Genomic DNA, 19617 nt, shown 5'->3' with positions numbered 1-19617 from the left:
TTGGGGGTCCAGTAAAGTGCTGTGTGCTGTGTGTCAGTGTTTGGGGGTCCAGTAAAGCGCTGTGTGCTGTGTGTCAGTGTTTGGGGGGTCCAGTAAAGCGCTGTGTGTCAGTGTTTGGGGTCCAGTAAAGTGCTGTGTGCTGTGTGTCAGTGTTTGGGGGGTCCAGTAAAGCGCTGTGCGCTGTGTGTCAGTGTTTGGGGGTCCAGTAAAGTGCTGTGTGCTGTGTGTCAGTGTTTGGGGGTCCAGTAAAGTGCTGTGTGCTGTGTGTCAGTGTTTGGGGGGTCCAGTAAAGCGCTGTGTGTCAGTGTTTGGGGGTCCAGTAAAGCGCTGTGTGCTGTGTGTCAGTTCCCCTCTCCAGAGTGGGACACGGTGACTCCGAAGCCAAGAACTTGATCAACCAGATGCTGACCATCAACCCTGCCAAGAGGATCACCTCCCAGGAGGCCCTCAAGCACCCCTGGGTCTGCGTAAGTACACTCACACACACACACACACACACACACTCACACACCCACACACACACACCCACACACACACACACACACACACACACACACACACAGTCACGTACACTGACATACAGGTGCGCCCAAACAGACACACACACACATACTGTACCAATCTGGTTCTGATCCACTCTTTTGTCTTCCCTCTCTCTCTCTCTCTCTCTCTCTCTCTCTCTCTCTCTCTCTCTCTCTCTCTCTCTCTCTCTCTTCTCCCCCAGCAACGCTCCACAGTGGCGTCTATGATGCACAGACAGGAGACGGTGGAGTGTCTGAAGAAGTTCAACGCCAGGAGGAAACTCAAGGTGAGGCGCGGCGGGCGGGGGTCACGGTGGGCGTGTCTGTGTGGAGCGGGTGGGCGTGTCTGTGTGAGCGGGTGGGCGTGTCTGTGTGAGCGGGTGGGCGTGTCTGTGGGAGCGGGTGGGCGTGTCTGTGGGAGCGGGTGGGCGTGTCTGTGTGAGCGGGTGGGCGTGTCTGTGGGAGCGGGTGGGCGTGTCTGTGTGAGCGGGTGGGCGTGTCTGTGGGAGCGGGTGGGCGTGTCTGTGTGCGCGGGTGGGCGTGTCTGTGAGCGGGTGGGCGTGTCTGTGTGAGCGGGTGGGCGTGTCTGTGGGAGCGGGTGGGCGTGTCTGTGTGAGCGGGTGGGTGTGTCTGTGGGAGCGGGTGGGCGTATCTGTGTGAGCGGGTGGATGCGTGCGTGTAGGTGTTGCTCGTGAATGCGCGTGCCTGTTCCGTAGTTCCATATCGCTGTGATGACGATTCAATCACCTGCTGTTTCAGGGGGCCATACTTACCACCATGCTGGTGTCACGGAACTTCTCTGGTGAGTGACGCACACACACACTCACACACACACACACAGCTCCTTATAGTAAGCCTGGTCAGCTGGTCCTGTCCTGGTTACTTTACAGGGTGACCAACATGTCGGTTGAAGGTTGTAACACTGCTGGACTCCAGGTGCAGCAGTAATGCCCACTGCTGTGAAAGTCCTATAGCATGCATCTCAAGCAGACACTTCTAGAACACAGTAAAGCTTATCTGTAGATCATCTGTATGTGAAGTGTGTGCGTGTGTAAGGGTGTGTGTGTGTGTAAGGGTGTGTGTGTGTGTAAGGGTGTGTGTGTGTCTGTCTGGGATATTTGTGCCCGAGCGGACATGAGTCATGCTGGTCATAACGTCAGGCTGAGATGATCTGAGGTGAACAACCACTCAACCCTCCCACGCCTTTCAGTCACACACACACACACACACATACACAAACACACACACACACACAGGTGTGTCTGCCAGCCACGTCACCTCTCCAGAAATGGCGTCTATGATCAGTGATGACTCACAGCCAGGAAAGGGGGAGGGAGAGAGATGAAGGGATGAGATGAAGGGATGAGAGAGGGTGGAGAACAGGGGGAAGTGGAAGAGACGAGGTTGAGGGGGAGGGAAAGAGGTGAAACAAAGGATGAGAAACAGAGGAAGAAGGGTTTTAAAGAGGTAGGCAGAGAGAGTGCACAAAGAGAGAGAGAGAGAGAGAGAGAGAGAGAGGGGGGGGGGGGGGAGAGAGAGAGTGGGAGAGAACAGGCTGGAGATATTCCCTCTGTAAATACAATCAACACAAGGCTGTCTGTCAGTATTGTTTCCTGTAGCAGGACCTAGTTCCAGAGAGTTCCAGTCTCGTGGAACCGTGGAATGTGTTCTACTGATGTGGGGGGAGACTCGCCCAGGATGAGATGTTGTGGATGTGTGTGTCATTAATCCCTCTTCTTTTTACACTACTGAATCTGGTCTTGTTTCTTCCTCTCCCTCCTTCCTTCTCTCTCCTCCTCTCTCTCTCTCCCGCTTCCTCTCCCTCTCACCTTGTCCCCCATCCTACCTCCCCCATTCTCTCTCTCTCCTTCCCTTTTTCTTTCCTCTCTCTCCCCCCCCCCCTACCTCCCTTCCACCTTCCTCCTCCATCTCACCCCCTTCCTCCTTTCTTCCTCCTCTTCCCCCCGCCCCCTCTTCCCTTCCTCACCCATGTCTCCTTCCTCTTTCCTTCCTTCTTTCCTCCTTCCTTCCTTCCTTCCTTCCTTCCTTCCTTCCTTCCTTCCTTCCTTCCTTCCTTCCTTCCTTCCTTCCTTCCTTCCTTCCACTCCATCCATCCTCCCCACGTCATGCGTCATGTGACTGTGCCGGACCTATCAGTGGGTCGTCAGACCACCGCTCCGGCTTCTGTCACCGCGGCCGCGGCAGCCGTTGCTGCGGCAGCGGGCACCACTGCGGGGCTGGTGGAACAAGGTAGCCTGGCACACCCTCCCCCCCCCCTCTCTCTCCTCCTCCTCCCCCGCCCCTCCCCTCCATCCCTCCACGCGGAGCAGCATGGGAGCTAAGAGCATGCCCCCTCCGCGCCTGAAACTCACCCTCCCGGCTCCATCGCGAGGCCTCATTGGCCGGCCTGGCCTTTCTCTCTTTATTCCCGATAGGGCTGCCGCAGTGTCCATCGCCGCTGTGCCACTGACCCCCCCCCCCCCCCCCCCCCGCCTCATCCGTCTCTCCTCCCCTCACAGCACAGGAGCATGTGGTCCAGTGTGACCTACTGAACAGCCTAACCCTGTTCCCCTCTCTCTGTCTCTCTGTCGGTCTGTCTGTCACCCCTCATCTCTCTCTTTCCCCTCCACCTTCCCTCTCTTACTTTCTTGTCACTTATCTCCCCCCCCCCCCCCCTCCCTCCCTCCATCCCAGTCTCTCCCCTTCTCTGCTCCTCTATCTGTTTTTCTCTGTCTAAGAACGACACTGGAAAGTTCACCCCTTTAGATTGAAGGATGGAACTGCCCGCGCGCTGTCTGTGAATGCTGCATGGGGCACTGGACTGGTGCATGTGCTCTAACCCGGGGGGGGGGGGGGATACGATGCATGTTTAGCTTTGTCTGAGATGAAGCAAGGTTTAACATGCGATGTCTTGTCGTAGTGCAGAGGAAGCCCTTTGGAACTGATGTTGTTATAAGAAGCCTCTAATGTTGCCAGTTTGACCTGGTACACTAACAGGTCACTAACTACATACTGCTTTGGGTATTTTCGAATGTGCTTCATCAATTAATTGTGTTATAAAAATAAATACAAATAGAAATCGTGTTATTATTATTCGCAGTATGGTGACACTGATAATGTCACATGTTGAAGATGGCTCCAGATAGTATTATGAAGCATAGGCAGCTTTCATATTGTTTATCCTTGAAGAAAAAAACAGTTGAGGAGAAAGACCGTTCTTCCCAAAAACGGTATTGAAAAAACTTGATGTGACTATCTGTCCATGTTGAAGCTTTACACTCACCCCTGCTTGGAGCCAAAAACAAGTTTCCCTGCGGCCCAATAAACTATATATTAACTTACCTTATCTTACCCCGAGTCTTCCGGAGACTTCCTGAGTCTTCCCAAGTCTTCTTGCTTTCTCCTTAGTCCTCCGGCATACTCGTAAAATATTAATTCGGAGCGGTCTCTACGTATCAGCTTGGTGGCATCTCTCCAATGGGATCCTCATCTGCAAAGAGCCTGTGCAAATGCGGCCATATTTACTGCTATTCAGCCAAGTTCCGACCCCAGAGACATCGTGGAACATTTCTTCTGTCGTTTTTTGGGTCGCAAAACAGTGATAAAACATGATTTGAAAGGATGCGTTCCGTGAAGTTTTGGAGCCGAGAGCCTCTTTCTGGTGTCGTAACGATCTAATACAGGGAGGATCAATGATAACATCATGATGTTCTGCTTTCATAAGAGAGCAGTTACAGTCCTAAAACCGCAATGAAAAATGTTGTAAAAAAACCCCAAAGAATTTGATAGGATTTTAGTGCTCTGTTATTTCCCCAGCCAACTCCCATAATCCTCCAACAAAGTATTGTCTCTGTTTTCTGCCACAAGAAAATGACAGACTGATACGTCCAATGTTCCATCTGCGTGACTGAAGTCCACTTCCAGGGACTTGGAGGCTGTTCTCACCTGCAGCCCCCCAGCGTTCCCCCCCTCTCACAGGCCTTGGTACCAGAGGGCCTAACCTGCACCAGAGTGTATAATGACTTTTTTTTATAGGCTCTAACCAGTTTGACTCTTCTTCCTTTCTTTTCTCTGTCTCTTTCTCTGTCTCTCTCTCTCTCTTCTCGCTTCATGTGTCATTTGTAACAAGGTAAGGAGCCTTTTGCTTCCTCCCTGGGTGTTAAACATCCTCAACCTTTGACCTTTCCCGGTTGGAGGGGGAAGCCACCGCACCTCCTAGTTGCCCCCTACTTCCTGATGGGAATGTTTACTTCCTGTTATCCATCTACTAACCATCCGTCTTGCAACGACTCTCTTGCAGAGCGGTCTGGGTGGTAGTGAATGCTGGGCTCTGGTGTCAAAAATGTTTTAGAAGGAGGATGTCTTTGTATTTTCATCACCCCCCCCCCCCCCCCCCCCCATTCTCTCTCTTCTCCTTCCCTGTCCTCTCATCCCCCTCTTTCTCCTCCTCCTCTTCTCAGCTCCTACGCGCCCGATCAAGGGAGAGCTTGTGAATTTGGCAGGGTTGTGACCCCTGTTTCTCCTCCTCGGAAACAGTAGGGAGGGTTGTGAGTCAGGCCCCGCGTGTTACAGATAAACATTCCTGTCATTCTGGCCGTCCCCGGGTAACAGGAGCGGGCTCAGACGCCGAGCCAACTGCTGAATGAGCACATCTCTCCCAGGGACACACAGGGAGAAGGAAGCTCTGCGTGAGCTTACAGGGAAGACGAATAGGGGGGGAGGGCACAGCACAGGGGGGAAGAGGATCGTTCCAGTCGCTGCGTTATGATGCGACCTTTGTCTCTCTCTTCCACTCCTGGCCTCTTTCCTCCCTCCCTGCGTCTCTCCTCCTCTCATGTCTCTTTTCCAAGATGTCCGGGGAGAGGAAAATACCTTGTTTTCTCCGGCAGAGAATCTTCTGGCTCTCCTCATCTCTCCTCACCTCCCCTCTGCTCTTTTCTCCCCGGTCCACGCCTCGCCTCACCTCACCTGTCCTTCCCTCTCTCTTCTCCTCTGCTCTCCTCTTCTCTCCTCTCCTCATTTCTCCTCATCTCTCCTCTCCTGACCTAAAACATACTCTGGTTACCAGCCCTTGTGGGACATTAGTGTCTCTCAGTTTCTCCAGAAATCAGTCTCTGATGAAACATCTAATGGAAGCGAAGCAGCTATTCATTGCATGTGAGCAGAGAGAGAGAGAGAGAGAGAGAGAGAGAGAGAGAGAGAGAGAGCATAGGGAGTTGGAGAGAAGAGAGAGCAGAGAGAAACCGAGAGAAAAGACCAGAACACCCCAACTAGTGTTTTACATAACGCTGTTTCTCCTCGTGAAGTGATTGGATGTGAGTGGACTGAATCACACTCCATCCTTCAATCATCCCTCTGGAGGGTGGAGGCGGAGGAGAACAGCAGAGAGACCAGGGGGGAGAGGAGGTGGGGGTACTGGGGGGACTGTGAGGAGACCAGTACAGGGGGGGGGGAGTTCATTAGCGGTTCTTTTTCATTAGAATCTGCCTCTACTAATCTTATGTGTTGATCAGACCCCCTTTACTGTAATCAAATAATTTTCTGAGAGACTGCAGGTTAGCATGAGGTCAAAGACCCACTCAGGAGAAATATGTTTGTGTGTTGATCGCTTTTAACGACTGTGTGTGATAAGATCTGTCTTTTGGTGTGTGTGTGTGATTCTGTCTGTATATGTGTGTGTGTGATTCTATCTGTATACTTGTGTGTGTGTGTGCGCGCGTGATTCTGTCTGTATAAGTGTGTGTGTGATTCTCTCTGTGTGTATGTGTGTACATCAGTGCCGTACACACACTCGTGCCACACTGCATCTGTGCTGGTGTGAGACAGGAAGGATGCTCCGGTCTCCCCAGCTGCTAGGGATTATGGGTATTACAGTCATCAGGCTACTAATCCACAGTATCAGTGAAGATGGCTACCCCTTTCTCTCCCCCCGCTCCCCCTCCTCTCCTCTTCTCCCCCCTCCTCTCCAAACCCCCCATCCCCCCTCTCTTTCCTTCCTCCTTCTCGCCCAGCTCTCCCCAACTCCTCCCCGCTCCATCCATACAACGTGCCACGACAACCGTTGGAACGGGTGACGGTGTGGGAGTGGGAGTGCTGGGTGGGTCGGCTGCCAGTATGTGTCCAGTCAGGAAACTCCACTGGGTGCAGCTCCTAACCATGTGACCCGCTCACCTGTCAGCCCCTCCCACGCTCTCAGGGATTGGTCCAGGAGACAGGCCCCCATTGAATCGGACCGAGACCCCCCAGCTCTTATAGCTGCCGGTCTGGAGTAGTCTGATTGACCCCCCCTTCCCATGCCCACCTGACCTCTGACCCCTTGCTCTCTCTCCCCCTGTCTCCCCCAACAGCAGCCAAGAGCTTGCTGAACAAGAAGGCGGACGTCAAGGTAAGGTTTCCCCCGGTTTCGCCTTCCCTCCTCCACGCCTCCTCTCTCCTCCTCTCTCTCTCTCTCTCTCTCTCTCTCTCCCTCTCTCCCTCTCTCTCTCTCCCCTTCCTCAGCCTTCCGGCTGCTTCTTTCTGTTTCCTTTCTCCTCTCTGTCCTTCTCGCTGAGCTTGCTGTTTCCCGCATACGGGTCTCTTGTTTAGTTATCAGGTCTGTCTTGTCTTCTGTAAAGTGTGTGTGTGTATTAAAGAGAGAGAGAGGCATTGGAGGCATTGGTCCTCCCTGCTTCTCAACCATCCCGGCCGCTCATCCCACAGACAGCGCGATGCGTTTGGCCGTCAGATGGCGAGAGCCCGAGTGTGTAAAGCGTGGGCGTGCGCGCGCTTACATGAGGGGAGGAGGAGGAGGAGGGGGGGGGGGGGGGGGCGAAAGAGTGTGTCTGGAATGTGTGTGTAAATGAGCGTGCGCGGGTGTGTGCGTGCGTTAGCCTGTGCTGCAAGATCTGGCGAGCAGGGAAAGTGACTTGGACTCCGAGAATAGCCATGAGTCTGAACCCGAGAAACTCAGTCGACCGAAATAGACGCACACTTCCCCTGCGCCACTCTCATCGCCTAGCAACAGGCTCCCCGCACACTGGCTCAAACCCTTTTTTGAACGATTTTTCATTTGTTTCCTGACCCCCCCCCATACGCCCACCCCCTCCTCCTCCCTTCCCCCGCCCTCTCATCTCTCCATCTCCTGTCATCTTCCTGGTCGCCTCATTGGCTGCGTTCCTTCTGGCCCGCCTCTCTCTCTGCTTCAGTCATGCAGACCAGCACCTGGCACTCACCAGTCTAGCTTGAACACCTGCTGTAGACAGTCTGGGTCTGGTCTGGATCCTGACTCTGGGCTTTAGACTCCAGTGATGACTTCCTCTCTGAGGATGGCTACTTCCTGTTCCTGTTGTTCCTATCTCATGAAAGCTGTTTCCTGTTCGTCTGCTTGCACATCCTCCACTCCTATCTCTCCTTTGAGAGGGCCCATAGAAATAGTCTTTCCATGTGGGGCCTTCTGAAATGCTCTCTTCTTCTTTGGTGAAGCCAGTGTTATACCAAACAGGTCTGTCTTCTTCTTTGGTGAAAGCAGGGCTGTGTTAGACTGTTCTTCTTCCCGGTGCCTTGTACCCAACATTCTCAGTTCACAACACCTGTCACGTCATCCATTCATCTGTTGTCATTGGTCCTCTCCTTCTCTTCCATCACCTGGAGCAGAAACGCAAGTCCAGCTCCTCCGTCCAGTACATGGTGAGCACGCCGTTTACACTCCTCCTCTCTTCACCTCCTTACCTCCCTCCGCCCCTCCTTCTCATTCAGCCTCCTCTGCTGTCCCTTCGGTTCCTGCTCCCTCCTCCCCTCTCTGCCTCTCCCCACCTTCATCCTCCTCTCCTCCCCTCTCATCCTCTCCTTCACCCTCTCCTCTACCCTTCCTCTCCCTTCCTCTCTTTCCCTCTCATCCTCTCCTCTCCTCCACTCTCTTCTCTATTCTGCTCCCCTCTCGTCCTCCTCTCCACCATGTTTCCATCGGTTCACGTTGAACTAAATGAAGGTATTTCTAAGGAGTCCATCTCAGTGGTGTGGCTCCCGCTCTGAGCATCTACGATTGGTTCCTTTCACGGTGCGTGTGCTGTGACAGCGTGCAGCTCGGCAGCTGATTGGGCACGGTAAATACCTGTATTCTGAGTGGTCAGCACCGGTCAGCGTTTCATCCGATCAGCTTTTTGGGACATGCAGCGTGTCTGTCCGCCCCAGGCTGCTGTCGGGGGGGTCCATCCGTCGTCTGGACGAGCCCCCGTTGGCTCTGTGAGGCTCACTTTGGCACTCTGGCGTCCCCTGGGGACAGGGAGGGACTGAGGCTGTTGTACGGATACTAGTCATTCTCGTCTGGTGGTTCACTTGAGCGATTGAGCGCGCGTGTGTGTGTAGGTGTGTGTTTTCATGTGTGACATGAAAAGGTGTCTCATGGTGAAACCACGTGATGTTGTTTGCTTCTTGTCTTGTGTGTGCGCTCTTGGTTTCTCTCTCTTCTTTTTGTTGTTGTTGTCTCTCTCTCTTTCTCCACTCCTCTATTCCACTTCCTGCCTCTCACGTTAACCGGCTGCTTAATCTTGACACTGTTTAACCCGGGACCTGTCTCTCTGACATCATGGTTCACCCTTTGACCTCTCGCCAAACTGGTTCTTGTTATGTGCTAAAGACCCAGCGCCATGTCACCCGAGCAGACAGGGTTTAAGGTTAAAGGTCATGCCCTTTTGTACTGTAGGAGTGTGAGGGGTGTTAACAAACCCGGTTCCTTCAGACTCCCACAAGCTGGATATACCCTGAATACACCACAGAAGCGAGGGGATTACGTTTAAATATGATCCCACCCTACAGATGGACGTGAATTGACTCCTATCCTATTTACTGCACATGACCGGTGTCTTTGTACATGTCATTCTAAATTTAATTCCTCGTGGTCAAATTGACAAATCTGATTGGTGTAAAGGTTGACAAATGATGATGTCACATGCCTGATGATGTCAGATATTCACCCGCCCATTCATTTCACCAAACAAGTGTCGCATGAACACACCCGCACACCCTCTCACCTTAACACACACCTTCTCACCCAAACAGTACACACACCCTCTCACACACACACTCAAGAGAGCGCACACACCCCCTGTCTCACACACACACCATCACCCTCACACAAATATCCTCTCTCTCACAGACACACTCAAGCGGGCAACCACACCCTCTCTCACACATTCAAGCATACATCGACACGCTCACACTTTCTCGCGCACACACACACACACACGCATAATGTTTGCTGTATTAACACTGTGTTGTGTCTCCCCCTTGCACAGCCCCTGGCAAACAGCACGAAAAACAGCATAGTCACCAGCCCCAAAGGAAACACCCCTTCTCCTGCTCTGGTATTTACCTTCTAACCCCCCCCCTTCCTCCCAGCCTCCGTCTGTACTTCCCTCTGTTTCTCAGCCCCCCACCCCCACCTCCTCCCTCCTCCCGTGTCAGTCGTGGGTTCTGTGAGGGTTCTGTGAGGGTTCTGTGATGGTCCTCTGGGTGTGTTGTGGTTCCGCGCCTCTCTCAGCGTGGTCCTGGGGAGGAACCTGCAAGGGCGGGTGGCGTGAAGAGGAGGGTTTGCTGTTACGGAACTTGATATTGTGTGTTCTGGATGTTATATGTGTCTACAGACACTCAGGTGGAGAGAGGATCTGTGTGTGTGTCTGTCTGTGTGTCTATCTGTCTGTCTGTGTGTGTGTGTGTCTGTCTGTGTGTCTATCTGTCTGTCTGTCTGTCTGTCTGTCTGTCTGTGAGTGGGTGTTGCCCTCTGGTGGACAATAGCAGGAACAGCAGGGTTCCAGACTAGAACAGGCCGCTCAGAAACGTGAGCCTGAGAGGACAACAATGCCAGGCATTCGGTGTACACACCACCACTGTAGCAGATGCAGCCATATATCAGCATGTTTATACGAGACCTCACAGTTGCCCTTTAGCTGTAGGAGGGTAGGGACGCGTGTGTGTGTGCGTGCGTGCCCGTTGCACACCGGTGTGTGTCTACGAGAATTGATGTGCACACTGCACACTGCACATTTGTGCGTGTGTGCATCTGTGTGTGCGTGTGTGTGCATCTGTGTGTGTGTGTGTGTGCATCTGTGTGTGTGTGTGTGTGTGTGTGTAGTGTGTGTGTGTGTGGTCCTGGTGTAGGAGATACTTTTCCCTTGCCTCGATGAGAGTGGGAGGGTGAAACCTCCAAGCTGTTGCTATGGATCCTGATTACTGCTCTGCTAGTTGACTCCAAATTCTTCCGTTGAGGAACATTTACCATACACTGGTCCCATACATCTGGTTTCATAGACTAGTACTTCTTTTTGACTTTAGTTGTTAACTAAAATGTGTGTGTGTGTGTGTAGATCATTTGTACTCAATGAGAAACCAGAAGAGCAGAGTGGCAGGGGGTAGCTCTCTGTAAAGTCCTTTAGTGAACACGTGAGGTGAGGAGTGACGCTCAAAAGTGTCTCTCTCCATGCAGTGGTTCCTAACCCCCCCCCCCCCCCCCCCATCTCCCAAGCTGCTGCCGCTGCCTGTTGCCCAAGGCAACTGTTGACTGTTGTCATGACAACAATGTCATCATCATGCGAAAGACAGCCGGCTGATGATTGGTCATGGGCAGGTGTCATGCGTGCATGTGTGTGTGTGTGTGTGTGTTTTGCCATTCCTGTGGTGCGCATATCTATTTGTGGATCAGTGAGTGCTGCTGTTAAACAGACTCTGTGATGGGTTCCCCTTGACCATGTAACAGAATGTGAAAATTCAGATTGATGATTTCTGTCAAATGGTTTGTGTGCACGTGAGTTTGTGTGTTTGGAAGTGTACTTGCTATCTGTTCCTCTGTGTGACGGTTTTTGTGTGCGTGTAGTGGGTGTGTGTTCAGTTCTCAGTCTGAGTGTCAGTGTGTGTAGTGTTCAGTGTGTGTGTGTGTGAGTGTGAGTGCACATCGTCTGAAATGATTTATAATGACAGTCCTCAGCTCGTCACCCCGTCAGTTGTGGAGAGTCCACATCTCTCCGCCTCTAGAATCTTCCTTCCTCTGTTCTCCTGCACTAGAACTTTCCATCTCTCTCCTCCTCCTCCTCTGCCCTCCTCACTTAGAACCTTCCTTCCTTCTCTCACCGCCCCCTCGAAAACCCCCGTTTTACCCTGTTTCCCGGCTGCATCTGTTCATCCGTTCATCTTTCTCTCCCTTTCCCCCCTCCTCCTCCTCCTCCTCCCCGCCCGCCCTCCATCCATCTCTTTTTTCCTTCCATTTTCTCCCTATCTTCATATTTCCCTACGTCTCTTTCTCTCTCTTTTCACCTGTCTTTCCTTCCCCCTCTCTCCTCATCTCTCTCCATCTCTCCACACCTCTCTCTTTTCTCTGTAGGAGCCTCAGACCACTGTAATCCATAATCCAGTGGATGGGACTAAGGTACAGCCCCCTCTCCCGCCCTCCCCCTGCTGTCATCCCGTCCTCCCTGTCATCCTCTGCCTCATCTGCCTCATGTCCGTGGGCTCCCTCGGCCCGTGTAGAGTGTGTGTGTGTGTGTGTGTCAGGATGTTCAGGATGGTGCATGGGTCGTCTGTACCATCTGTGAGTTTTGATTTGGTCAAATATTTGGTCAAAGATCTGTCTCTTTGTTCAGGTTGTTTGGTCCGAAATCGTCTTTTATCAGGATAAGGGAAATTGTAATGCGCGTATACGACACACACACACACACACACACACACACACACACACACACACACACACACACTGAAGTGGGTGAGACATGACATGTATTGTGGAAGGTCTAAAGACAGCGTTGACCCAGCTGTAGTTTCACTGGAACCATCGACATAGATGTGCCGTAGGCCCTCTGTAGAGATGTGTGTACTTGGTAATGATCTCTGTACTGTCTGTGTACTTAGTAACACTGGTTGTAAAGATATCTGTACTGGGTATATGTATATGTACTAAGTAAGGTTGTCTATATAGATGTCTGTACTTAGTGAAGTTATTTGTATCTGTATCTGCGCTAAATAGTCTGTGTGTGGATCTGTACAGACAGCTCTACTGTATATACCCTAACGTAGACAAGGCTATGGACACGTAGATCTGATATTCCGGCTGGGAGAACAGAGTCCAAGATGTTCAACTCTGCTTGTGTTTTGGTTGTTCTTACAAGTGTGTGCTCTTACATTACAATGCTTGTGTGTGTGCAGGTGTGTGTGTTTGCTTGCATGTGTGTGTGTGTGCAAGTGTGTGTGTGTGTGTATTCGTGTGCTTACACGTATGTGGGTGTGAATTTGTGCGGAAGTGTGTGAACGTGTGTGCGTGTGCTTATGCTTCCGTGCGTGTGTGTGTGTGTAAGTGTGCGTCCTCCTGTCTGACTGTGTTTCTCTGTCCTCCAGGAGTCCTCAGACAGCAGCAACACCACTGTGGAGGATGAGGACGTGAAAGGTGAGGACAACCACACACACACGCACAAACACACACGTCTACATTCTACTGGGTGCAGTGAGTCCCCGGAACGGTTTGCGAACTCAGTGTTTTACTGTTCTGCTACAGAGAACTAAGACCCCCCCACCTCTCCATAGACACTGCCTACGTGTGTGTGTCTGCCCCCACCCTTGCCCCCACCCCTCCCCCCAAAGTAAAAGCTGTACTCTACTTTCCCCGCACCCCCCTACACACACACACACACACACACACACAACCCCTCCCTGCTATGTAGAGGCTCTAGTGTATTGTGTTGTACCTTTCCAATCGCCCCCCCCCCCCCCCCATGCCCCTTTACCCCCCAGAAGCACAGCAAGGGCACCTTTGGGGTGTATTTTTAACTGCTGACAGGAAACAGAGCTGTGGTCGAGTGTGGGGCTTGTGTAAGGAGGGGGTGCAGGCTCTGGACAGCAGGGAAGGTTAGCCACTCTGGAGACTCTGTCTACAGCAGCTAGCTATAGTAGCAAGGGGAGTTAGCCAGTCTGTAGACAGTCTCTGTAGAGCAGCTAGAAATAGCAGCAAGAGGAGTTAGCCAGTCTGTAGACTGTCTCTGTAGAGCAGCTAGCAATAGCAGCAAGAGGAGTTAGCCAGTCTGTAGACTGTCTCTGTAGAGCAGCTAGCGATAGCAGCAGGAGGGGTTAGCCTCTGTACCTCATTCGCTTCGACACTGCTTCATAAACAACAAGGTCCAGGTGAGAACTTTGGGAAGTTTGTGATTGTTTGTGATTGTTTTAGTTACAGCAAATCCTGGTTGGTTATGGATTGGCTAAGGGCTGGGTATATGTATCTGCTGGGGCATTTGTGTGTGCGTGGGTGTGTATGTTTGTGAGACAGCTGTAGATGCAGCACCTGTCCTGTGTTGAGCTTTAGTGGAGCATCTGATGGTTATATTTATCTGTGACAAAGAGTTGTGTTTGTGGCAGGGCTGGGTTTGGGAGCCAGGGCTTGAACGGGGTTCAGGCTGCGTTCCACAGGAGAGAGTGAGGGAGATGGCTCTAACCCTAACCCTCCAGCACAGCAGAGAGCTAGACCTCTCCTCATGTTTAGTATCAACACTATCAATCATCATCATCACCATCATCACCATCTTCGCCACCACTATCCTCCTCCTCCTCCTCATCATCATCATCATCATCCTCTTCTCCATAATCCTCGTTTCTAAATAGCGTTCTGACCGTCTCTCCATTCCTGTAGTGGAGAGACCTTCAGATTGCTTAGTGGCGTGCTCGTCCAATCAGAACCGGCGTTCTCTTAACCCTCCCTCGCCTTCAATGTTCCTGTCCAATCCTCCGCCTCCTCCATCCTCATCCTCTTCTTCTTCTCCCCTCCGCCCGTCCACCCCGCACCCACATGCGACGGCTGGGTGTCTGTGTGTGTGTGTGGTCAGGGAAGAGTTTAGACAGCGGCTCGGTTAAGACCCAGTCCAGCATCAGCTCCCTACCAGACACGGCGCAGGGCCCCTCCCCTGCTGTCTACTGTAAGTGTGCATGTCCCCCAGCGCTGTGTGACACGCACACACACACACACACACTCATCCGAATCCGAATTTGTTTTATTTGCCATGTAAGTTCACACGAACAAGGAATATACTGTGGCAGGAAGGTGCATATGATAAACGGATACTCATACATACATACACACACACACACACATATACACACACACACACACATACACATCTACACACACATACAAGCGTACACAATCCTTTCTCTCCTTTCATCCTGCTCCCCTCTGATCTGCCCACACTGTGTTACTGTAATACCTGCTCACTAACTCTCCCCTGTGGACGAAGGAAGAACAGCAGCAACAGCACCACAGCCCAAGTCAATACGACTGAACTAGTTCTGGTCTTGACCACTTAGTTCCCTCTCTATGAGCCTGTGGTCCATCTGGAGAGCTACAGGACAGATTTATGAATGAAGAATAGAGGATGTGCAGTATTTGTACGTCGCTTTGCATAAAAGCGCCTGCTAAATGAATACAAATGTACATTGCAAATCATTTATAGCGGTTACGGTTAGTGACAACCACTTACAACCACTAACCCATAGTCATTGTTAAGATGTGGATGCACAAACTAACATTATACCATATTGTGTGTGTACAGACGTCCATAAAATAATTGTTTTTATGGTAATAGACTAGGGTGGAGGGGGTTTAAGGGTCAGCCAGCTGGACAGCTGTTCTTGGGCAGGAGCCAGGGTTGTTGGGCTGGACCAGCACACCCAGTGTGTCCTCTCAACCCGACCCGGGCTGGTCGGATCTCTACTTCTGCTTACACCCCTCCTCTCATCCTTCACCCCCCCCTCCTCTCTGTCTCCCTCCGTACCTCTCTCCCTCACCTGTCTCCCCCCTCCATGTGGACCCCCCCAGCCACCAAGTTCTCTGACCTGCTGGGTTGTGTGCGCCGGGGGTCTGGGCCTGTGTCGGACGGGGAGGGTGGAGCCAGTACCCCCCCCTCCTGCTGCACTGTCCGCCTCTTCCCCCCCACACACCCCTGCCTTCCCCATGCAGAGTAAGTAGCCCCGCCCATGCCCCCCCCCCCCACTCTGACACACTCAGCAATCCTTACTTCCTTCATCGGCATGTCTGCTACTCTTTCAATGATTTCTTTTTTTTTCTCACCCTCCTCTCCCTGTCTGCAATCTGCCCCATGCCCTTCTACTTTCTTTCGTCTCTCCATCTTTCCATCTTTCCATCCCACCTTCTCTCCATCCCTCCATCTCTCCACCCCTCCATCTCTCCACCCCTCCATCTCTCCATCCTTCTGGGGGGGTCCAGTGTCTCGTCTCACAGACCTGGTGAGCAGCGTGCGTCGGGCGCCCCCCCCCCCAGCACCAGAGACAGAGGCCGCCCCCGTGGTCTCCAGGCCCACCCCCCCACCGACACACCCCACCTCCTCCCCTCCCCCCCTGTCCCCCCCCCCTCCTCGGACCCCCCCGAGCCCCTCCCTCTCCTCACAGAGTGAGTACACACTGCATGACCCCGCCCCGCCCCTGCCCCTAACACCCTGTGTGCTAACCTAGTCAGGGGACACTGGGAGATTGGCCTAGCAGGACTGTGTGTCAGTGTGTGTGTGTGTGTGTGTCACAGACTGCCTGGAGCAAAGACAAGGTGATCGATGGATAGATAGATTGGAGTTAGATGGTGTTGAACAGAAGCAGAGAGCTTATGATTGTGTTGTTAGTGGTTTTCTTTAACTCCTGTGTGTGTATTTATATGTGTGTGTGTGTGTGTGTGTGTCGTGAGTGTGTGTGTAACACGACTAGCATGCTGAGTGTGCTGTGCACTTCCATTGCCCAACCAGCACTTGACAGTGTGTGTTACTGTGTGTACAGGATGCACCTGTCAGTGTGGGGGAATGTTCCTAAATATGCCCCAACACTCGTTAACAAGCTCAACACACACACCTGGTTCAAGAGACACTCAGCACACACACACACACACACCTGGTTAAAGTGAGTCACTGTGCTCCTTTCCCAGCGCGTAAACAGGAGATCATCAAGATCACTGAGCAGCTGATTGAGGCCATCAACAACGGAGACTTCGAAGCTTACGCGTAAGTCCAGAAGCTTCTTCTGTTTACATGGATTCTAATGTGTGTGTGTGTGTTTCCTCCATACATCCTCCTTCCATACATATTATACTTGTTCATTATATGTTTGGATAGCACTTTAGTGATTATAATTATTGTGTGTGTGTGTGCGCTTGTGTGTTCATCTCTCCCTGCAGGAAGATCTGTGATCCTGGTCTGACCTCGTTTGAGCCAGAGGCTCTGGGCAACCTGGTAGAGGGCATGGACTTCCACCGCTTCTACTTTGAGAACTGTAAGAGTCCGCAGAACGAATCAGGCAGGATGATAGCTGATTATCAACAGCAGAATCATATCTCCATCTGTCTCCTTCTCTTCTCTCCCTGTCTCTCTTCTCTCCCTGTCTCTCTTCTCTCCCTGTCTCTCTTCTCTCCCTGTCTCTCTTCTCTCCCTGTCTCTCTTCTCTCCCTGTCTCTCTTCTCTCCCTGTCTCTCTTCTCTCCCTGTCTCTCTTCTCTCCCTGACTCTCTTCTTTCCCTGTCTCTCTTCTCTCTCTGTCTCTCTTCTCTTCCTCCCTCCCTCCCATCTCAGTCCTGGCTAAGAACAGCAAGCCCATCCACACCACCATCCTCAACCCCCACGTCCACCTGATCGGCGAGGACGCCGCCTGCATCGCCTACATCCGCCTCACCCAGTGTGTGGACGCCCAGGGCCGGCCGCGCTCCAGCCAGTCCGAGGAGACGCGCGTCTGGCACCGCCGGGAGAGCAAGTGGCAGAACGTGCACTTCCACTGCTCTGGAGCGCCCGCAGCCCCTCTGCAGTGAGGTGGGTAGAGGGGGGGGGGGGGGAGGAGGGAGGAGGAGAGAGAGAGAGCAAGGAGGATTAGAAAGATAGTCTGGTGGTCACATGACATTCTGTAATGGAACTGAAACATCTGTGATGACCTTCTTTCTTGTGTCTTCCAGGGGGAGCATGGCGGAGGCCTCGCCTGGCCAGAGTACTGTGCCGCAGAGAGAAGGAGGAAGAGAGAGAAGAAGAAGAAGAAGAAGGAGAAAGATGGAGAGGGAGAGACGAAGGAGGGGATTAGAAAGCTAGTCTGGGGTTGTTGTGGTTCAGTGCCCAGTGCCCCCACACCCTCCCTCCCAGGCTTCCCTCCTAGCACACACACACACGTCTCTTCTTCTACAACTATCGCCCCCTGTCTGTCGCCTGCACCACTGCACCCAAACACCCCAATCCACGACAACACCCCCTCTCCTCTTCCTCCCTCTCCCTCACTAACCCCACTGACCGATCCCAGAACATGACCCAGTATTCTGCTGTGCTGTCAGGGTTTTTTAGGGGGGGGGGGGGGGGTGTCGAGGTTCCAGTGTACCCCTGGTTCTTCCACACTCCCCTCTCTGACCCCTCCTCATCCTCTCCTGAATCCAAACCTGTGTCGTGTTAACACCGCACAGAACATACAGTATGTAAAGTTTTAGGTGAAATCGATTAGTATTATTAAGGAATATTATTATTATTATTAACACAAATATCTATATTATTCATCTTATTATTATTTGCAACTGTATATGTACTTTGTATCATTCGGAATCCTTGATGGTTTCTAGAGTTGAAGAACATTGTTTCGTTTTTTTCTCTTTTTAAGGACGCATGATTTTTCCGGTATTCACAGTGGCTGTTTTTTATTGTGGCTATTAAGTGAAACAATATATATGCTATTGGCAGTTTTGTATTTGCTTCTTGTATACTATAGTATGCCTAAGCTCATGTTTAAGTAAAAATTATTCAATGGGGAAGGGATGTCTGTTTGACTAGGTGTCTGTAAATGTGTGAGTAAGAGTGTGTGTGTGTGTGTGTGACGTTGTAAACACAAGACAATGATGTGTGTTTGTCCAGGGATATTGAGGAGGTAGATTGAGGTTTCCTGTTTGAGAATGTGAATAGGCCAGGGAGCTTGGTTTGGTGTCTTCCACTGTCAAATCATTATTTAACTGTTTGAAAGATCATAAACATTAACAGTATACTGGCTGTATTTATCTTTAAGCTACTTTATTCTTGGTTTATTTATTTTGTATTTTGCCTTTTTTGTGTTGACTCAAACCCCATCTGAGGACAGTAAGACCCTCTTGCTCTGGTGTTGAGCTGGTGTTTATAAATGTACTCTGCTCTGCAGCGCCCCTAGTGGTTGGAGGAAGTGCAGAGTCATCTTTGTAGTAGAGTTAGTTTGTCTGGAGAGATGAGGGCTATTCTAACAGGTGGATTTTGTGAGCTCATGGCACACCCCTGTGTGTGTTCACTTTTTAACTCGCTTTTGTCTCAGTGTTCTGGTTGCTGTTGCTCATTTTAGAGCAATGATATGCGCCTTAGGTCTGACATTTTGAAAGCAGTGTGTGTGTATGTGTGTGTGTGTGTGTGTGTGTGTGTGAAGGGAACCCCCATGGCTTCTGTGTGGGGTTATCTGTGAGACGTGGGAGAGAGGGAAGTTAGGGGAGAAGGTTTGATTTCAGGGGACGTAGAGCCCTCTGTCTTTACCCCAGCACTGACTCCTCCTGTAGTTCTGGTCTTTGTTTCACACGTTTCATATCTTCCTTTTTGACTTGTGTTATAATGGAGTGGTATCTTGTTTTATCATCATGTCTGTGCCTGAGTCAGGAAGGAGGGACAGATGTTTTAGACTTGCTCACAGCCCTTTAGTCATTGGCTGCCTTCATGGGGGTCTTGTCGCTATTGGCTGATTATACGATTCTGAGAGAGGCTATTGAAGTGAAGCCTTCTCATTGGGCAGGCAGACGGTCAGCTGGTTTGGTTAGTCCTCAGGTTCATATTTATTGTGATTATTTATTTCTTTGATCAGACATTTGATTGTGCTTTTCTTAAGTTTTCTCTTGGTTTTCTCCGCAACGTACTGCTCCTGCACGTGTGCAAACACTGTCCCTTCAAGATGAAGAGGACCTATCAGGAGCTCTCCTGCCAAACTCAAACTAACAATATGACGTTTGTGTTGTCTGTGGACTATCCTTTTAAACGTTCTGTAGGTGTGCATCCTAGTTTCCCTCAGACTGTGTCCGTGTGTCTTGGTGTCACTCCAACCCTTCTGTCCAGGATGGGGGTTCA

At 51.5% G+C, this 19617-nt stretch overlaps 1 protein-coding gene across 1 annotated transcript; it reads left to right on the top strand.

Moving 5' to 3' along the window:
• The first annotated feature begins 351 nt into the window (after positions 1–351).
• On the top strand, positions 352–18524 carry LOC136932704 (calcium/calmodulin-dependent protein kinase type II subunit beta-like). The gene is given in 16 exon segments (XM_067227922.1): positions 352–467; positions 725–808; positions 1281–1323; positions 2679–2771; positions 6869–6906; positions 9794–9862; positions 11872–11916; positions 12879–12927; positions 14354–14443; positions 15343–15422; positions 15424–15484; positions 15751–15933; positions 16453–16528; positions 16702–16796; positions 17092–17325; positions 17466–18524. Coding segments are annotated over 15 exon segments (1305 nt in total). The 5' UTR covers positions 352–401; the 3' UTR covers position 17325; positions 17466–18524.
• The last annotated feature ends 1093 nt before the right edge of the window (positions 18525–19617 follow it).

The sequence above is a fragment of the Osmerus mordax genome, chromosome 24 (genome assembly GCF_038355195.1).
Source record: "Osmerus mordax isolate fOsmMor3 chromosome 24, fOsmMor3.pri, whole genome shotgun sequence".
In the NCBI taxonomy this organism is placed as follows: domain Eukaryota; kingdom Metazoa; phylum Chordata; class Actinopteri; order Osmeriformes; family Osmeridae; genus Osmerus; species Osmerus mordax.
This window is presented reverse-complemented; position numbering and strand designations above follow the sequence as displayed.